Genomic DNA, 17,369 nt, shown 5'->3' with positions numbered 1-17,369 from the left:
TTTTCTCCTCTGCTCTCTATCAGGTTCCTGCAGTCCACCAGTTTGACGGAGCACATCTTCAGCGGCGTCTGCAGCATCTGCTGTTCTCCAGCGTTACAGTCAGAGGTTTGATCAGCGGATCCATGATCCTGAGCGTCAGTATAACACAGTAAAGTGAGGCTGAGCTCTGAGTCCTGTGTGTCTCTGGATCTCCAGACTGAATCCTGAGCTTCTGTCCCGTCAGTCACACACACTGAAACCTTCTCCAGATCCTGACAAACACAAATAAAGAACAACTTGTTGATATTAGCCTCATTACTCAGCAGTTATCTCTAGTGGTTATATTGGTGATTAGATTAGATACTGCTGGTTTAATTTGAGATGTGCATAAGAAGTGAGAAGCTAACAAAACTTTGGTTTGATTGAGCTGAAGGATGAAATGAGCCGCTCAAACCTCTCTGTTGGGTTTGTCTCCTCTTTCTCTCAGCTTTGCCTCCAGTGACGCCACCTCTTTCTTCAGCTGACAGATTTCACTGATGAAATCCTCAATATCCAGCATGGACAGATCAGTTCCTACTGATTTACAGCAGATCACATCCATCTGCGCTTTCATGCTCAACATCTGAACACAAACACATCATGATTACTAAAAGATGCATTTATAATCGACTGACACTTATCAAACCCAAAATGATTGTTTACGATTATGAACGAGAGCACAGAATGAAGAAAATGATTGTAATTTCTTAGAATATTAAGAAATATTAATTTCAGATATGTATGTGATTAGGTCTGTTCACGTTTAGTTTGTTACTGTAAGAATATCATAACACATCTAACACTTAAATTTAGCTGCTAAACTGTAAACATGGTATTGCACTTTGTATTAGTTTCTTTGTATTAGCGTCCTTAAACGTCCAGTACTGAAAATTAAACCTGTTAACTATGGATTTACAATAAATATCAGTTAAAACACAGCTGCTGCTGTAGTCAATAATGGTAAATCTGTTTACTCTGATTTTATTACAAACACCCAAGTTGAACTATGCAATAGAATCATGGTTAATTCTATATTAAGGATAAACAGTGAGGAAACGCTTCATTTAAGCTCTTTAAAACACTAAAGACAGAAAATCTACAATCACATAAACAGTTCAAATACACACCTCAGTGCAGCAGTCTTCGTTTTTTCTTCAGTGGTTTTACCGGCGGACTGAAGAGCGTCAGAGCGCCTCCTACAGGATAACACCCGCTCACAGCAAACTTTCTCCGTCTTTTTCTCAATCAAAAATAACCTTGGATTTTAGAGGTGTAGCTACGAATGTGAAAATAACCGTCAGCTACAACCACCTAAACGACACGGTTGTTTTATTATAACGTTCATGAATCAGTTAAGCTCACATGAACTGAGGAAAATAATGGTAATTTCTTGCCCTGCACCGTCATGTTTTCAGTAAGATTTTAATAACAGCTAAAAGAAGCTGTGGTTGAGTTTTGTGTTTTCAATATACCTGACAAATACAGGCTACTTTAAAACTATGTCTGACAATGACCTGCACATTGAATTGAAGTTATGTGGGTCATTCATGGGATTCGGTGCCTTTTGGAATTACACAGTAGAAATTACATATAACAATATTATTTAATGCAATATAAACAAGTAGTAGAAATAAATAAATAACGAATGTACAGATTAAGTACAAGTGTACAGTTTATGATGAAATTTACAGATGTAGAATTTTAGATTTTGTGTACAAATATACAGAAATGGTAGTTAATTGTTACATTCCCTTTTTGTCTAGGGGTGGCAGGGAAGTAACATATTGTTTAAAAGGAAAGAAAACGTATCCCCATGAAAAACAGGGCAAAAATGAGAGAGTTGGTTCTGTCTGCAATCCCAGCACTCGCCACACATACGGGGAAACTCTTCAAGCTTTTATTTACAAAGACTCTTTTACAGCAGTTAAGAATAAAGCTGATAACAGTAATGATAACTCAAAAAGAAATTATGATAAGATGCTTCAGGAACCAAAATAACAAACAAAAGGTGTAAGCTACCTGGGACTAAGGGAATCTAATTAACCTATCAAACAAAAAATCAAAGTAAACAACAGATCTCTCCCCTGACTACCTTACTATCCCAAAAACTGGAGAAAAGCAGGTGTTAGTAGAAACAACAGTGGCACGGCCTCCTTACTGCATCTGCAGGCAACAATAATGGGGCTATTACACACCAAGCTTTCTCCTCCACTACAGCAGATACAACAGGCTTTCTTAAAGAAGCTTTAAGGCTCAGAGCACACAACGTCCAACAAAGTCTGGGAAAGCAGACAGGCCACACTCTCTCTTCCTGTGTTTAAATGCAAGCTCCTCTCCACAAACTCTGATGAGGAACAGGTGGCATCAGTTAGGCTCCTGTGAGGGAGGAACAGAGGAAAACAGGCATAAACTACACCTCCCAGCAGGCTGCTGGACATCAGGGAAACACAATCACACACATATATTCACAAAACTAACAACAATAATTGACATATGTCCTGGGACGTAACACTCTCACCCATAAATTACAGACTACCACCGTAATTGTACAAACCTGTTAAAAATTCACAGATCAGCTGTCTGTCACTATTGGTATTGGACAGCGCATCCGCCATTACATTTTCTGAGCCCTTCTTATGATGAATTTCTAAGGTGTACTCTTGCACAATGAAGGACTTGCACATTCGAGATAAGAAGATTAGGGGATTGTGGTCGGTATAAACTAACACTGGGGAACCCCAGTTGCACTGGCATCAATCTGTAGTTTAAAAGGCAGGGTGAAGTTTGGGGCAGCAAGCACAGGGGCATTACACATAATGTCCTTTGCAGCAGCAAAAGCATCAGCACACTCCACATAAACTTCTTAGAGGGACTCAGGAGGTTAGTTAATGGAGAGACTACAGTGGTGAAATTCTCACAAAATCCTCTGTAGTAGCCCACCATTCCCAAAAATCGTCGCAACTCTCATTTTTTAAGGGAACTAGAAACTGTGTTTGGCTTCCACTGGGTAAACTTGACCATGACAAACTTTCATACCTAAGTATGTTCCAACAAGTTCAAAGAGATAGTGGGCTAGGTGTGTGGGGTCCAAAGTGATTTTTTTTATCCCTTTTTCTCACTCTGGGGGTGTAGAGGTCTTTGAGTTTGGGCAGGGGGGAACCAAAAATCTTCTCACCCGTCGTGACTGTCCGTTGTAGTCTCCTGATGTCTGATTTGGTGGCTGAACCAAACCAGGTAGTTATAGATGAACACAGGCCAGACTCAATGATGGCTGAGTAGACCTGTTTCAGCAGCTCCTGTGGCAGGTTGAACTTCCTCAGCTGGTGAAGGAAATACAACCTCTGCTGGGCCTTTTTCACTATGGAGTCAATGTGATTGTCCCACTTCAGGTCCTGAGAGATGGTGGTGCCCAGGAACCTGAATGACTCCACTGCTGCCACAGTGCTGTTCATGATGGTGAGTGGAGGTAGTTCTGGGCTGTTCCTCCTGAAGTCCACTATCATCTCCACTGTTTTGAGCGTGTTCAGCTCCAGGTTGTTGTGACTGCACCAGACAGCCAGCTGTTCAACCTCCAGTCTATAAGCAGACTCTTCACCATTCTTCTTTCATCTTCCAGGCTCTACGTCAGAACGGCGACTCATTATTGGCCGGCTCCTGCATCAGCATCACACGCATGCATCATGCTGATCACGTGATCAGCCTCTGCCAATACTGATCTGGCGTTCTGATGTAGAACCTGGAAGTGCTGAATGTAAACAGCGTATGAGAATCACACAGAAGAGTTGAATAAAGTCGTTATTTTTGTTTTGTTTTTGCACACAAAAGTATTCTTGTCTCTTCATAACATTAAGGTTGAACCACTGCAGTCATGTGACTGTTTTAACGATGTCTTTAGTACCTTTCTGGACCTTGAATGTGTTGATTATATTAAATCCTATGGACGAGTCATATACCTCTCGGATTTCATCAAAAATATCTCAAAATGTGTTCTGAAGATGAACGAAGGTCTTGCGGGTGTGGAACGACATGAGGGTGAGTAATTAATGACAGAAATTTCATTTTTGGATGAATTAAACCTTTAGGTGAGGAGAAGTTTCTTGTCCTGATGTGGTGCTGCCATATTTTACAGTTAGTATTACTGCTAAAAGAAGCTGTGGCTGAGTTTATTTTTACTGACGAAAGGTCACTATGATGATTCTGGAGCAGTTTGTTCTTTAGCGTGTTTCTTCTGGTGGGTCTGAAAACTACCTAAATAAGTGAATCTCTCTCCGCAGATGGAGCAGTGGTAAGGTTTCTCTCCTGTATGAACTCGCTCATGAGTCTTCAGGACGTCTGATCGAGAGAAAGTCTTGTCACACTGAGAACACTTGAATGGTCTTTCTCCTGTATGAATCCTCTTGTGCATGGCTAATTTAATGTTTTGCTTGAAACTCTTCCCACAAACGCTGCAGTGATACGGTCTTTCTCCAGTGTGAACTCTCTGATGGACCCCGTATTGACCCTGATCAAAAAAGCTCTTCCCGCAGTAGGAGCACAGGTACGGTTTCTCTCCGGTGTGAATCCTCTCATGATGAATCAAATTACATTTTTGACGGAATTGTTTATCACAGTGTGAACACTGATACTGGTTTCACCTCAGAGTGTATTTTTTGGTGTGATCTTAGAGAACTTGAGTCCTTACAGGTTTTCCCACATTCGCTGCACTGGTACGGCCTCTCATTGGTGTGAACACGCACATGGGTCTTCAGATGGGGTTTGTGGTTGAAGCTCTTCTCGCAGTGAGGGCACTTGTACGGCTTTTCACCCGTGTGGATTCTCATATGAGCATCAAGATTCCCTTTGGTGCTGAAATGCATGTCGCACTCGCTGCAGTGGAAAGGCTTTTCGCCCGTGTGGGTTCGCTTATGAACAACAAGATTCGCTTTGCTGATGAAATTCTTGTCACATTCGCTGCAGTGGAAAGGCTTTTCGCCAGTGTGTGTCTTCATGTGAATTCTCATATTAGAAGGAGTGGTGAAAAAATCCTTCCCGCACTGTTCACAGTGAAACTCCTTCTTCACTCTGTGCTCTTTTGTATGAAGTCTCCTCTCTTCTAAGGTAGGAAAGCTGATGTCGCATATCTTGCAGGTGAAGTCTTTCTGTTCTGTGTGTTTTCTCTCATGTCTCACTAAATGTCCCTGTGAACTCAATGTTTTCCCACAGGTGACGCAGGAAAAACTCTTGACCTTCAGCTGATCTTTTGATGTTGAGGTTATTTCTTCATAAGAAGCTGAACTGTCATTCTCATCTGAAAAGAGCAAAATAGCACTAAAATGTTTCTTAAAAATTAAAATGAACACAAAAAGATTTAATGAATCATTTACTTATCATCATATAAAATTTTACAATATCTGTCTATATTTGTGACCCGTGCTGGTGAGTCACAATTTTTCAAAAATTAGTTATTGTTATTTTCATATTTTAACATTCTCTATTTAAAAAAAACCTTCAAAATGATGTATGATTTGAGCTACACATGTTTGAAGTCGATATAGTCAGCAAAGTCAGTTGAGAAAAATCGACTAAAAGTTTTCTGAAGATTCCAAAACAAAATCACCAGCAAACACACCTTAAAATCCCTGATAATACCACCAAATTTGGCACAAACCCATATCTATAGGAAATAAATGTATATATAAAACTTTTTTCCCATGATTCCACAATTGTTTGATTAACATTAATGAAACAGACAGCCTATTTATTAAGACCTACTGTAACATAATGTTACACATTAGACGTTTTTCTCAAACAGTTAACCAAACGTTTACTTAAGACATAACAGATAATGGGTGAATACTCCCAAGACAGATTGTTTTGAAATATTGTAATTCTGTGTATATGTGTATATCGAGATTGCGGTGTCTTTGTGTGCGCGTGCTTTGGATCTGTCGGTCAGCACGGGTAAGATTGTCATCAGCATGAATTTGAAAATCACATTTCATTGGTTCAGACTCATGCCATCGAGAATTCGCTATGAATATTCACTATTTTAGATGTTTAATTGCTATTTGGAGCATTAGGATCGCTAGACGAAGACTTAATTAACTCACTTTTGTGAAAACCTTTTTACCGAAATTTACATTTTTCACTTGTTTTGCCTGTAGCTCGAAATTAGCCTGCGCATGCCGACTCATTTTGCCAGCACGGGTTACATTTGTCTATAATTTCTAGGGCTGAAAAATGTTGTGATGCAGCTCATGATACAGTGTTTTCAACACGTCGGTTCACAGTAACTAATGTCTGCACCCGCTGATTTAGGAAATAAATCCCCCCCAATCATTTGCCAAGAAGAAACATACCTGAAGGAATGAAGTCATCATCATCATTCCCATAATCCTCATCATTATTCTGATCATCTTCATCCTCCTTCTCATTATAATCATCAATCCCATCTTCATCCTCCTCATGTCTCTGTTGTTGTTCCTCTGCTGTGGTTTTTTCTCCTCTGCTCTCTATCAGGTTCCTGCAGTCCACCAGTTTGACGGAGCACATCTTCAGCGGCGTCTGCAGCATCTGCTGTTCTCCAGCGTTACAGTCAGAGGTTTGATCAGCGGATCCATGATCCTGAGCGTCAGTATAACACAGTAAAGTGAGGCTGAGCTCTGAGTCCTGTGTGTCTCTGGATCTCCAGACTGAATCCTGAGCTTCTGTCCCGTCAGTCACACACACTGAAACCTTCTCCAGATCCTGACAAACACAAATAAACAACAACCTGTTGATATTAGACTCATTACTCAGCAGTTATCTCTAGTGGTTATATTGGTGATTAGATTAGATACTGTTGGTTTAATTTGAGATGTGCATAAGAAGTGAGAAGCTAACAAAACTTTGGTTTGATTGAGCTGAAGGATGAAATGAGCTGCTCAAACCTCTCTGTTGGGTTTGTCTCCTCTTTCTCTCAGCTTTGCCTCCAGTGACGCCACCTCTTTCTTCAGCTGACAGATTTCACTGATGAAATCCTCAATATCCAGCATGGACAGATCAGTTCCTACTGATTTACAGCAGATCACATCCATCTGAGCTTTCATGCTCAACATCTGAACACAAACACATCATGATTACTAAAAGACGCATTTATAATCGACTGACACTTATCAAACGCAAAATGATTGTTTACCATTATGAACGAAAGCAGAACTACACAGAATGAAGAAAATTATTGTAATTTTTGAGAATATTAAGAAATATTTATTTCAGATATAAATGTACATGATTAGGTCCGTCTGTTTAGTTGTTATTGTAAGAATATCATAACACATCTAGCATTTAAATTTAGCTGCTGTATTTAATAAACTCAGATTTGAAAGTAAACATAGTATTGCACTTTGTATTAGTTTCTAAGCTTCCTTAAATGTCCAGTATTGAAAATTAAACCTGTTAACCATGGATTTACAATAAATATCAGTTAAAACACAGCTGCTGCTGTAGTAGTCAGTAATGTTAAATCTGTTTACTATGATTTTATTACAAATATCTAAGTTTAACTATGCAGTAGAATCACTGTTAATAATATATTATGATTAAACAGTGAGGAAACGCTTCATTTAAGCAAAACACTAAAGACAGAAAATCTACAATCACATAAACAGTTCAAATACACACCTCAGTGCAGCAGTCTTCGTTTTTTCTTCAGTGGTTTTACCGGCGGACTGAAGAGCGTCAGAGCGCCTCCTACAGGATAACACCCGCTCACAGCAAACTTTCTCCGTCTTTTTCTCAATCAAAAATAACCTTGGATTTTAGAGGTGCAGCTACGAATGTGAAAATAACCGTCAGCTACAACAACCTAATCGACACGATTGTTTTTTTTCTTAAACTCAAATGAGGTGGTGATGAGAAGTTTTTAGCTGTTATTTTTGTATTTGTCATGTGTCGTGTTTTACCGCATTTATGAATCAGTTCAGCTCACATGAACTAAGGAAAATAACTGACATTTCTTGCCCTGTTTAGATTGACGCCACTTTCCCGCCGGAACGCGCTCCCTCAGCTGGACTGAGTGGTAAAAGAAGCTGCTGCATGACTGTATTTAATAGGGGAAACTGCGAAAACGCGAGTAAAACAAACGATTACACTAAAGGTAGGGCTCGAAAGTGTTCCTTATAACATGTCAAAGAATGGAAATGCAGCCATGAATCGTGTTTTCTGACATTTATATGTGCCTGATTGATTTTTGACGCAGGGGAAATACATAAAGCAAATCTGCCTGTGAACGTTTTATATAACTACAATTTAGGTATGTCTAAATATGGGTGATCACTTATATCAATGTTATATATCGTCCAGCCCTAAAACTTGTATAGTTTTTGTCAGTGTTTATTTAAAAACACCCAATTATGCAGAATATAGGATGGTTTAATTGAGTTGTCAACACCATATATAACAATACAATATATAGGGTACGATTTTACCTCAAAATCCAACATTATGACACAAAATAATAACTGCAAATCCATGTTTCTCCGCCTGGAGTCCAGTTGTTATGTGAATTACAGCAATCCATTTGCTTTTTTTTTCTGTAGCTTTCGGCAGTCTGTAAAAATATACCTCAGATTTTGTGTCAAAGTTGTTTGTACAGTCAGTCGCAACGCTCTTTCCCGGTTTGGATGTGTTTTTCGCGGCATTCACGCTGAAAACCAATGCTGCCACTCAGTCTTTTTGCCACTTAGTGGGCGTAACCGCAGTCATAACGGCCTTCAGTGACGTCACGTGCATACCATCTATTGCCATGTTTTCAGTAATATTTTAACAACTGCCAAAAGAATCTGTGGCTGACTGAGTTTTGTGTTTTCATATGAGATCAATATACCAGATGAAAACTATTAGACCCTTATCTGCACATTAAATAGATGTTATGCGGGTCATTTCTGGGATTCTTTTGTGTCCAGTAGCGGAGAGAGGAGTGTCCACAAGTACAGGTCTCTGCAGGACAGTAATGATCAGTGGGCGAGGCCATTAACAGAGGGGCGTTACCTAACTTGCCCACATCAGAGTGTGGGTAGGGTTTAGGGGTGGGGTCAGGTGAAGGGGATCATTTTAATTGCATGATATATAAACACCCACCATTTTGAAAACACCCACAAATACAGAAACGCCCATGTTTGTTCCGCAGAGACCTCATACTTGGTGTCCGGGTGGCAATGGACACCCCTGACATCTGATTGGCCACACCAAAATTAAATTTTGTTATTTACTTAAAGATTTAAAACCTAAGAATCGATGTCGCACCACAGTTTTACAATAATAAGTGATACATTGATCATAATGAATTAATCTGTTTCAAGATTGCACATTACACCTAATCAGACGCGGTAAGATTCCAGCGACAAGCAATTTGACTGTCCACACGCGACAATGAGAAGTGATAAAATCAATCAAAAACAATGTTTGTCATAGAATACGCTTGTTTGATCGCATTGAGTTGACAGTTTGAACGTTTTTGTGGCCATTTATTTATTTTCAAGATCTGAGGTGAATTAGCCAGTACTGTTTTCATTACAGTTAAAAAGCTGAGGACACACATTATTCAGTCGCGTCTGTTCCTGTTTATTTGTAATCACAGGACAGTATGTTTACATCACATTTAGAAAGAATGATCATTTTCCTTTCCCTGGGGGCGTCAATTCAAAAGGTAGTCAAAGAAAACCTGCATAAACAGAACAGACCGTAAAGCATGGAGGAGGCCTACACAGACGAGAGATTGTGTAAAGAGGTAAGAAAGTACCCTAATTTGTGCAACTCTAGCATGAAAGAATACAAAGATGTTCACATGAGTTGTAACTCATGGCGATTGATTGCTCAAAACTGCACATGCGTCAAACGCCTGTGTATGCATACGAGTCAAATGAAGTATACTTTCCAAGGCTGTGCGTTCGACTGTGTGCGTATACTAGCGAATGCGTAAAAACAACGAAGTATACCCAGGGCTTAATGGTCAGCGCGCATAGTTTTTTGCATCGCGTATAAATGTTTCTGCCTTATACGGTGATCAGATTCCACATCGAATCACAAACAGAAGTAATTTCAAATAGTCGCTGCTGTCTGAAAATGTGTTTTGAGCTAAAATGATTTTAAAAGTCTTTAATGCTGATGTTAGCTGGTATATGAAATCATCTGCGGCGCTGCCGTCTCCAGACTCATATAAACTCCACCTTTGTTCTTAATCACCCTCTCAAGCCCGAGCTGGCCCACTGGCCATATTCCTCTCGGATTTCATCAAAAATACCTCAATATGTGTTCTGAAGATGAACGAAGTTCTTACGGGTGTGGAATAACATGACACCCTCATGTTATTCCACACCCGTAAGAACTTCGTTCATCAGTAATTAATGACAGAATTTTCATTTTTGGGTGAACTAACCCTTTAATGCGGGAGAGGAGAAGTTAGTTTCTTGCCCTGATGTGGTGAGTTTTTTTTACTGATGAAAGGTCACTATGATGATTCTGGAGCAGTTTGTTCTTTAGTGTGTTTCTTCTGGTGGGTCTGAAAACTTCCTAAATAAGTGAATCTCTCGCCGCAGATGGAGCAGCGGTAAGGTTTCTCTCCTGTATGAACTCGCTCATGAGTCTTCAGGACGTCTGATCGAGCGAAAGTCTTGTCACACTGAGAACACTTGTACGGTCTTTCTCCTGTATGAATCCTCTTGTGATTTTGTAAGGTATCATATTTACTGAAACTCTTCCCACAAACGCTGCAGTGATATGGTCTTTCTCCAGTGTGAACTCTCTGATGGACCCCATATTGACCCTGTTCAGAAAAGCTCTTCCCGCAGTAGGAGCACAGGAATGGTTTCTCTCCGGTGTGAATCCTCTCATGATAAATCCAATAAGATTTGTGACGGAAACATTTATCACAGTGTGAACACTGATATGGTTTCACATCAGAGTGTATTTTTTGGTGTGATCTTAGAGAACTTGAGTCCTTACAGGTTTTCCCACATTTGCTGCACTGGTACGGCCTCTCATTGGTGTGAACACGCACATGGGTCTTCAGATGGGGTTTGTGGTTGAAGCTCTTCTCGCAGTGAGGGCACTTGTACGGCTTTTCACCCGTGTGGATTCTCATATGAGCATCAAGATTCCCTTTAGTGCTGAAATGCATGTCACACTCGCTGCAGTGGAAAGGCTTTTCGCCCGTGTGGGTTCGCTTATGAACAACAAGATTCGCTTTGGTGCTGAAATACTTGTCACATTCGCTGCAGTGAAAAGTCTTTTCGCTGTGTGTCTTCATGTGAATTCTCATATTATAAAGAGTGGTGAAAAAATCCTTCCCGCACTGTTCACAGCGAAACTCTTTCTTCACGCTGTGCTCTTTTGTATGATGTCTTCTCTCTTCCAAGGTAGGAAAGCTGATGTTGCATATCTTGCAGGTGAAGTCTTTCTGTTCTGTGTGTTTTCTCTCATGTCTCACTAAATGTCCCTGTGAACTCAATGTTTTCCCACAGGTGGAGCAGGAAAAACTCTTGACCTTCAGCTGATCTTTTGATGTTAAGGTTGTCTCATCTGAAAAGAACAAAATAGCACTAAAATGTTACTTAAAAATTAAAATGAACAAAGAGATTTAATGAATCATTCACTTGTCATCACATAAAAGGTTATAATATCCGTCTATATTTGTGACCCATGCTGGTAAGTCGCAATGGGCAAATTTTCAAAAATGAATTATTGGTATTTTCATATTTTAACATTCTCTATTTAAAAAACCCTTCAAAATGATGTATGATTTGTTGGAATCCATTTTCTGAAGATTTCAAAACAAATTCACCAGCAACCACACCTTAAAATCCCTGACAATACCACCAAATTTGGCACAAACCAAGTCAAAACCCATATCTATAGAAACATTTTTTATATATTTTGAACTTTTTTTTTCCATGATTCCACAATTGTTTGATTAACATTAATGAAACAGACAGCCTAAGACCTACTGTATCACACGGATCTAATATAATGTTACACATCAGATGTTTTACCCCAACAGTTAACCAAACGTTCACTTACAGATGACTTACTTATGACCCGTAACACTGACTGAATCATAATCACTCACTGTTTGCTGTTGGCCAGAGGAGAACTGGCCCCCCAACTGAGCCTGGTTTCTCCCAAGGTTTTTTCTTCATGTCATCTGATGTCACCTGTTGGAGTTTGGGTTCCTTGCCGCTGTCGCCTTTGGCTTGCTTAGTTGGGGACACTTGATATTCAACAATGTTTTTGATCTGCCTACATTGACACCATTGTATGCGAACAGAACTGAGCTGGAAGATGACATCACTGTTTTCTCCAGAGCTGATATATAGATAAATTAACTAATTATGGATTTTTACAACAGAATGAATCAATTTACTTAATTTACTTAAGCTGGACAATGACACTATGTTTCTTTAAGAGCTGCTGTGCAGCCAAATTATATACCAGTTATCACTGTAAAGCTGCTTTGCTACAATCTGCATTGTAAAAAGCGCTATATAAATAAAGGTGACTTGACTTTGTGCGCATGCTTCGGATCTGTCAGAGCGAGTAAGATTGTTTTGTTTACATCAGCATGAGTTTGAAAATAACATTTCATTGGTTCAGACTCATGCCATCGAGAATTCGCTATGAATATTCACTAAGTTGAAATGCTGTGCTTTAAAACACTACCAAACTTGTGCTGAGGGAAACGCCAATCGTTGAGAAGCGAGCAGAGAAAAACTCTGTGGTAAATTCAGTTGATTGGACATGATTTGGAAAGGCACACACCTGTCTATATAAGGTCCCACAGTTGCATGTCACAAACCAAGTCATGAAGTCCAAGGAATTGTCTGTAGACCTCCGAGACAGGATTGTATTGAGGCACAGATCTGGGGAAGGGTACAGAAAAATTTCTGCAACATTGAAGGTCCCAATGAGCACAGTGGCCTCCATCATCCGTAAATGGAAGAAGTTTGGAACCACCAGGACTCTTCCTAGAGCGGGCCGCCCGGACAAACTGAGCGATCAGGGGAGAAGGGCCTCAGTCAGGGAGGTGACCAAGAACCCAATGGTCACTCTGACAGAGCTCCAGCGTTTCTCTTTGGAGAGAGGAGAACCTTCCAGAAGAACAACCATCTCTGCAGCACTGTATGGTAGAGTGGCCAGACGGAAGTCACTCCTCAGTAAAAGGCACATGACAACCCGCCTGGGGGACTCTCAGACCATGAGAAACAAAATTCTCTGGTCTGATGAAACAAAGATTGAACTCTTTGGCCTGAATAGCAAGCGTCATGTCTGGAGAAAACCAGGCACCGCTCATCACCTGGCCAATACCATCCCTAGTAGGAACTGGGAGACTAGTCAGGATCGAGGGAAAGATGAATGCAGCAATGTATCTAAACATCTTTTAATGAAAACCTTCTCCAGAGCACTCTGGACCTCAGACTGGGGCGAAGGTTCATCTTCCAACAGGACAATGACCCTAAGCACACAGCCAAGATAACAAAGGAGTGGCTACGGGACAACTCTGTGAAAGTGTCCTTGAGTGGCCCAGCCAGAGCCCAGACTTGAACCCGATTGAACATCTCTGGAGAGATCTGAAAATGGCTGTGCACCAATGCTCCCCGTCCAACCTGATGGAGCTTGAGAGGTCCTCCAAAGAAGAATGGGAGAAACTGCCCAAAAATAGGTGCGCCAAGCTTGTAGCATCATACTTAAAAACACTTGAGATTGTAATTGGTGCCAAAGGTGCTTCAACAAAGCACTGAGCAAAAGCTGTGAATACTTATGTACATGTGATTTTTATCATTTTTTATTTTTAATACATTTGCAAAGATTTCAAACAAACTTCTTTCATGTTGTCATTATGGGGTATTGTGTGAAGTACTTAATGAACTAATTTTTGTGAAAACCTCCAATTCTACCAAAATGTACATTTTTCACTTGTTTTGCCTGTTGCCTACTATCATTTGCCATAACAAAACATCATAAAAGGGAGAAACATACCTGAAGGAACAAAGTCGTCATCATCATCATCCCCATATTCGTTCCCATCATTATCCTCAACATTCCCATCATCCTCATCATTCCCTTCATCATCCTCATTAAAACCATCCTCCTCCTCCTCGTGTCTCTGTTGTTGTTCCTCTGCTGTGTTTTTTTCTCCTCTGCTCTCTATCAGGTTCCTGCAGTCCACCAGTTTGACGGAGCACATCTTCAGCGGCGTCTGCAGCATCTGCTGTTCTCCAGCGTTACAGTCAGAGGTTTGATCAGCGGATCCATGATCCTGAGCGTCAGTATAACACAGTAAAGTGAGGCTGAGCTCTGAGTCCTGTGTGTCTCTGGATCTCCAGACTGAATCCTGAGCTTCTGTCCCGTCAGTCACACACACTGAAACCTTCTCCAGATCCTGACAAACACAAATAAACAACAACCTGTTGATATTAGCCTCATTACTCAGCAGTTATCTCTAGTGGTTATATTGGTGATTAGATTAGATACTGCTGGTTTAATTTGAGATGTGCATAAGAAGTGAGAAGCTAACAAAACTTTGGTTTGATTGATCTGAAGGATGAAATGAGCCGCTCAAACCTCTCTGTTGGGTTTGTCTCCTCTTTCTCTCAGCTTTGCCTCCAGTGACGCCACCTCTTTCTTCAGCTGACAGATTTCACTGATGAAATCCTCAATATCCAGCATGGACAGATCAGTTCCTACTGATTTACAGCAGATCACATCCATCTGCGCTTTCATGCTCAACATCTGAACACAAACACATCATCATTACTAAAAGACGCATTTATAATCGACTGACACTTATCAAACGCAAAATGATTACAATTATAGACGAGAGCAGAACTACACAAAATGAAGAAAATGATTATAATTTCTTAGAATATTAAGAAATATTAATTTCAGATATAAATATGTGATTAGGTCCGTCTATTTAGTTTTGTTATTGTAAGAATACCATATTATAATAATATAACATTTAAATTTAGCTGCTGTGTTAATAAACTCAGATTTGAAAGCAAACATGGTATTGTCATTTGTACTTAAGCGTTAAATATCCAGCACAAAAAATTAAATGTGTTAACTGGTTTTACAATAAATAATATCAGTTAAAACACAGCTGCTGCTGTGGTAAGTAATGGTAAATCCGTTTACTTTGATTTTATTACAAATACCCAAGTTTAACTATGCAGCATCACTGTTAATTCTATATTAAGGATAAACAGTGAGGAAACGCTTCATTTAAGCTCTTTAAAACACTAAAGTCACATAAACAGTTCAAATACACACCTCAGTGCAGCAGCTTCGTTCTTTCTTCTTGATTTTACCGGCGGACTGAAGAGCGTCAGAGCGCCTCCTACAGGATAACACCCGCTCACAGCAAACTTTCTCCGTCTTTTTCTAAATCAAAAATAACCTTGAACTCCAGAGTTGTAGCTACGAATGTGAAAATAACCGTCAGCTACAACAACCTAAACGACACGATTGTTTTTTTTAAACTCAAATGAGGTGGTGATGAGAAGTTTTTAGCTGTTATTTTTGTACTTGTCACGCTCACTCCACCATTATTTATTTCCAAGTGTAACTTTATCGTACGTGTCGTGTTTTACTGCATTTATGAATCAGTTCAGCTCAAATGAACTAAGGAAAATAACGGTCATTTCTTTCCCAGTATCGCCATGTTTTCCCTTAAGATTTTAATAACTACTAAAACTGGCCGAGTTTTGTGTTTTCACATGAGATCAATGTACCTGATGAAAGCTAGAGACACTGATCTGAACATTAAGTAGAAATTATTTGGGTAATTTCTGGGAATCTTTTGTGCCCAGTAGCGGAGCGAGGGGTGTCTGGGTGGCACTGGACACCCCTGACATCTGATTGGCCACACCAAAATTTAAAACCCAAGCATCGATGCTTCACCACAGTTTTACAATAATAAGTGATACATTTATCATAACGAATTAATTTGTGTCAAGACTGCACTATAATCACAGATGACGGAAGTGATGTCTCATGCTTATAATTCAAATGAGTGTGAGACATCACTTCTGTTGTCAGAGCGCGTTCAGACCTCACCAACCGGATGCGCAACGCAGTTGGACTTAGTGGTGTTTTAGGTGAGAAATTATATAAATACTGTTCGGTTTCTCACACAAACTGATCGTGTCGTGTCTTAGGACATCAATGTGTTGTCACGAGCCGCAGGGTTTAATTTGGATTTGTCTGTGCTTGTTTTTTTGACTCTTATAGATGGAGTTCCCATTGACATGCATTATTTGACTGACAGACCGCAACAGTTGGAGTTAAAAATCATCATTTGTGTTCTACTGAAGAAACAAAGTCACCTACATCTTGGATGCGCTGGGGGTAAGCAGATAAACATCAAATTTGCATTTTCGGGGGAACTATCCCTTTAAATGCCAGTCACAGTTTTTATTTCTTACTGTGGTATTGTAATCTCAGGGATGAAAAAAATTATAATACAGACATAAATGAAGTGCGGGACACTACTTAAGTCTTGCGGGAAGTGGGACAAAGCTCCCAATTTCGGGACTGTCCCGCAAAATGCGGGACGGGTGGTCACCCTAGTCCGGGTACAGTGCGTGTGACATGAATTTCGTCACATCTCAGACCTCAAATACATAAAATATTACCCATTATAGACGTATAATGGGTATGTCTATATACAGGTGCATCTCGATAAATTAGAATATCATGAAAAAGTTTTTTTTTTTTTCTGTAATTTAATTCAAAAATTAAAACTTAAGTATATTCTAGATATATTAGACATAAAGTAAAATATTTCCAGACTTTTTTGATTTCATTTTGATGATTACAGCTTGCTGCGCATCAAAATAAAAAAATCTGTATCTCAAATTATTAGAATATTTAATTTCAAGTTCTATTAAATGACCATTCTCAGGGTATAAATACTGGGTTTAGGTCAGTAATCCCAACAGCAGTCATGGGGAAGTCTGCTGACTTGACAGTTGTCCAGAAGACGATCATCAAGACCCTCTACAATGAGGGTAAGCCACAGAAGGTCACTGCTGAAAGAGCTGGCTGTTCGCAGAGTGCTGTGCCAAAGCATATTCATGGAAAGTTGACTGGAAGGAAAAAGTGTGGTAGAAAAGGTGTACAAGTGAAAGGAATGACCGCAGGCTTAAGAAGATTGTCAGGCGAAGCCGATTTAAGAACTTAGGAGAGCTTCAAAAGGAGTGGACTGAAGCTGGAGCCAGTGCATCAAGAGCCACCACACACAGACGTCTTCAGCAAATGGGCTACAACTGTCACAACAAGCCACTTCTGAACCAAAGACAACGTCAGAAGCGTCTTACCTGGGCTAAGGAGAAAAA

At 39.9% G+C, this 17,369-nt stretch overlaps 3 protein-coding genes across 4 annotated transcripts in view; all 3 read right to left on the bottom strand.

Moving 5' to 3' along the window:
* Positions 1 to 10,408, bottom strand: part of LOC127508133 (zinc finger protein OZF-like) — a 99,294-nt gene extending 88,886 nt beyond the window's left edge. The window contains exon 1 of one of the 2 annotated variants that reach the window (XM_051885879.1): positions 7,660 to 10,408. The gene's annotated coding sequence lies outside the window, so the exon portion shown is untranslated. Of the gene's footprint in view, positions 1 to 1,145; positions 1,206 to 7,659 lie in introns of those variants that run through there. The other variant, XM_051885871.1, reaches the window with a different exon arrangement.
* The window catches only part of LOC127508262 (gastrula zinc finger protein XlCGF52.1-like), a 111,172-nt gene continuing 94,264 nt past the window's right edge, over positions 462 to 17,369 (bottom strand). Inside the window, exon 5 of the mRNA XM_051886032.1 lies at positions 462 to 601. The gene's annotated coding sequence lies outside the window, so the exon portion shown is untranslated. The remainder of the gene's footprint in view (positions 602 to 17,369) is intronic.
* Positions 4,504 to 17,369, bottom strand: part of LOC127508364 (zinc finger protein 37-like) — a 95,395-nt gene continuing 82,529 nt past the window's right edge. The window contains exon 4 of the mRNA XM_051886220.1: positions 4,504 to 5,305. Coding sequence (XP_051742180.1) covers positions 4,623 to 5,305 — 683 coding nt within the window. The 3' untranslated portion in view covers positions 4,504 to 4,622. The remainder of the gene's footprint in view (positions 5,306 to 17,369) is intronic.

Source organism: Ctenopharyngodon idella, chromosome 1, assembly GCF_019924925.1.
Source record: "Ctenopharyngodon idella isolate HZGC_01 chromosome 1, HZGC01, whole genome shotgun sequence".
NCBI classification, from domain to species: domain Eukaryota; kingdom Metazoa; phylum Chordata; class Actinopteri; order Cypriniformes; family Xenocyprididae; genus Ctenopharyngodon; species Ctenopharyngodon idella.
Note: the sequence above shows the minus strand (reverse complement) of the source record. Positions and strands in the feature narration are given on the sequence as shown.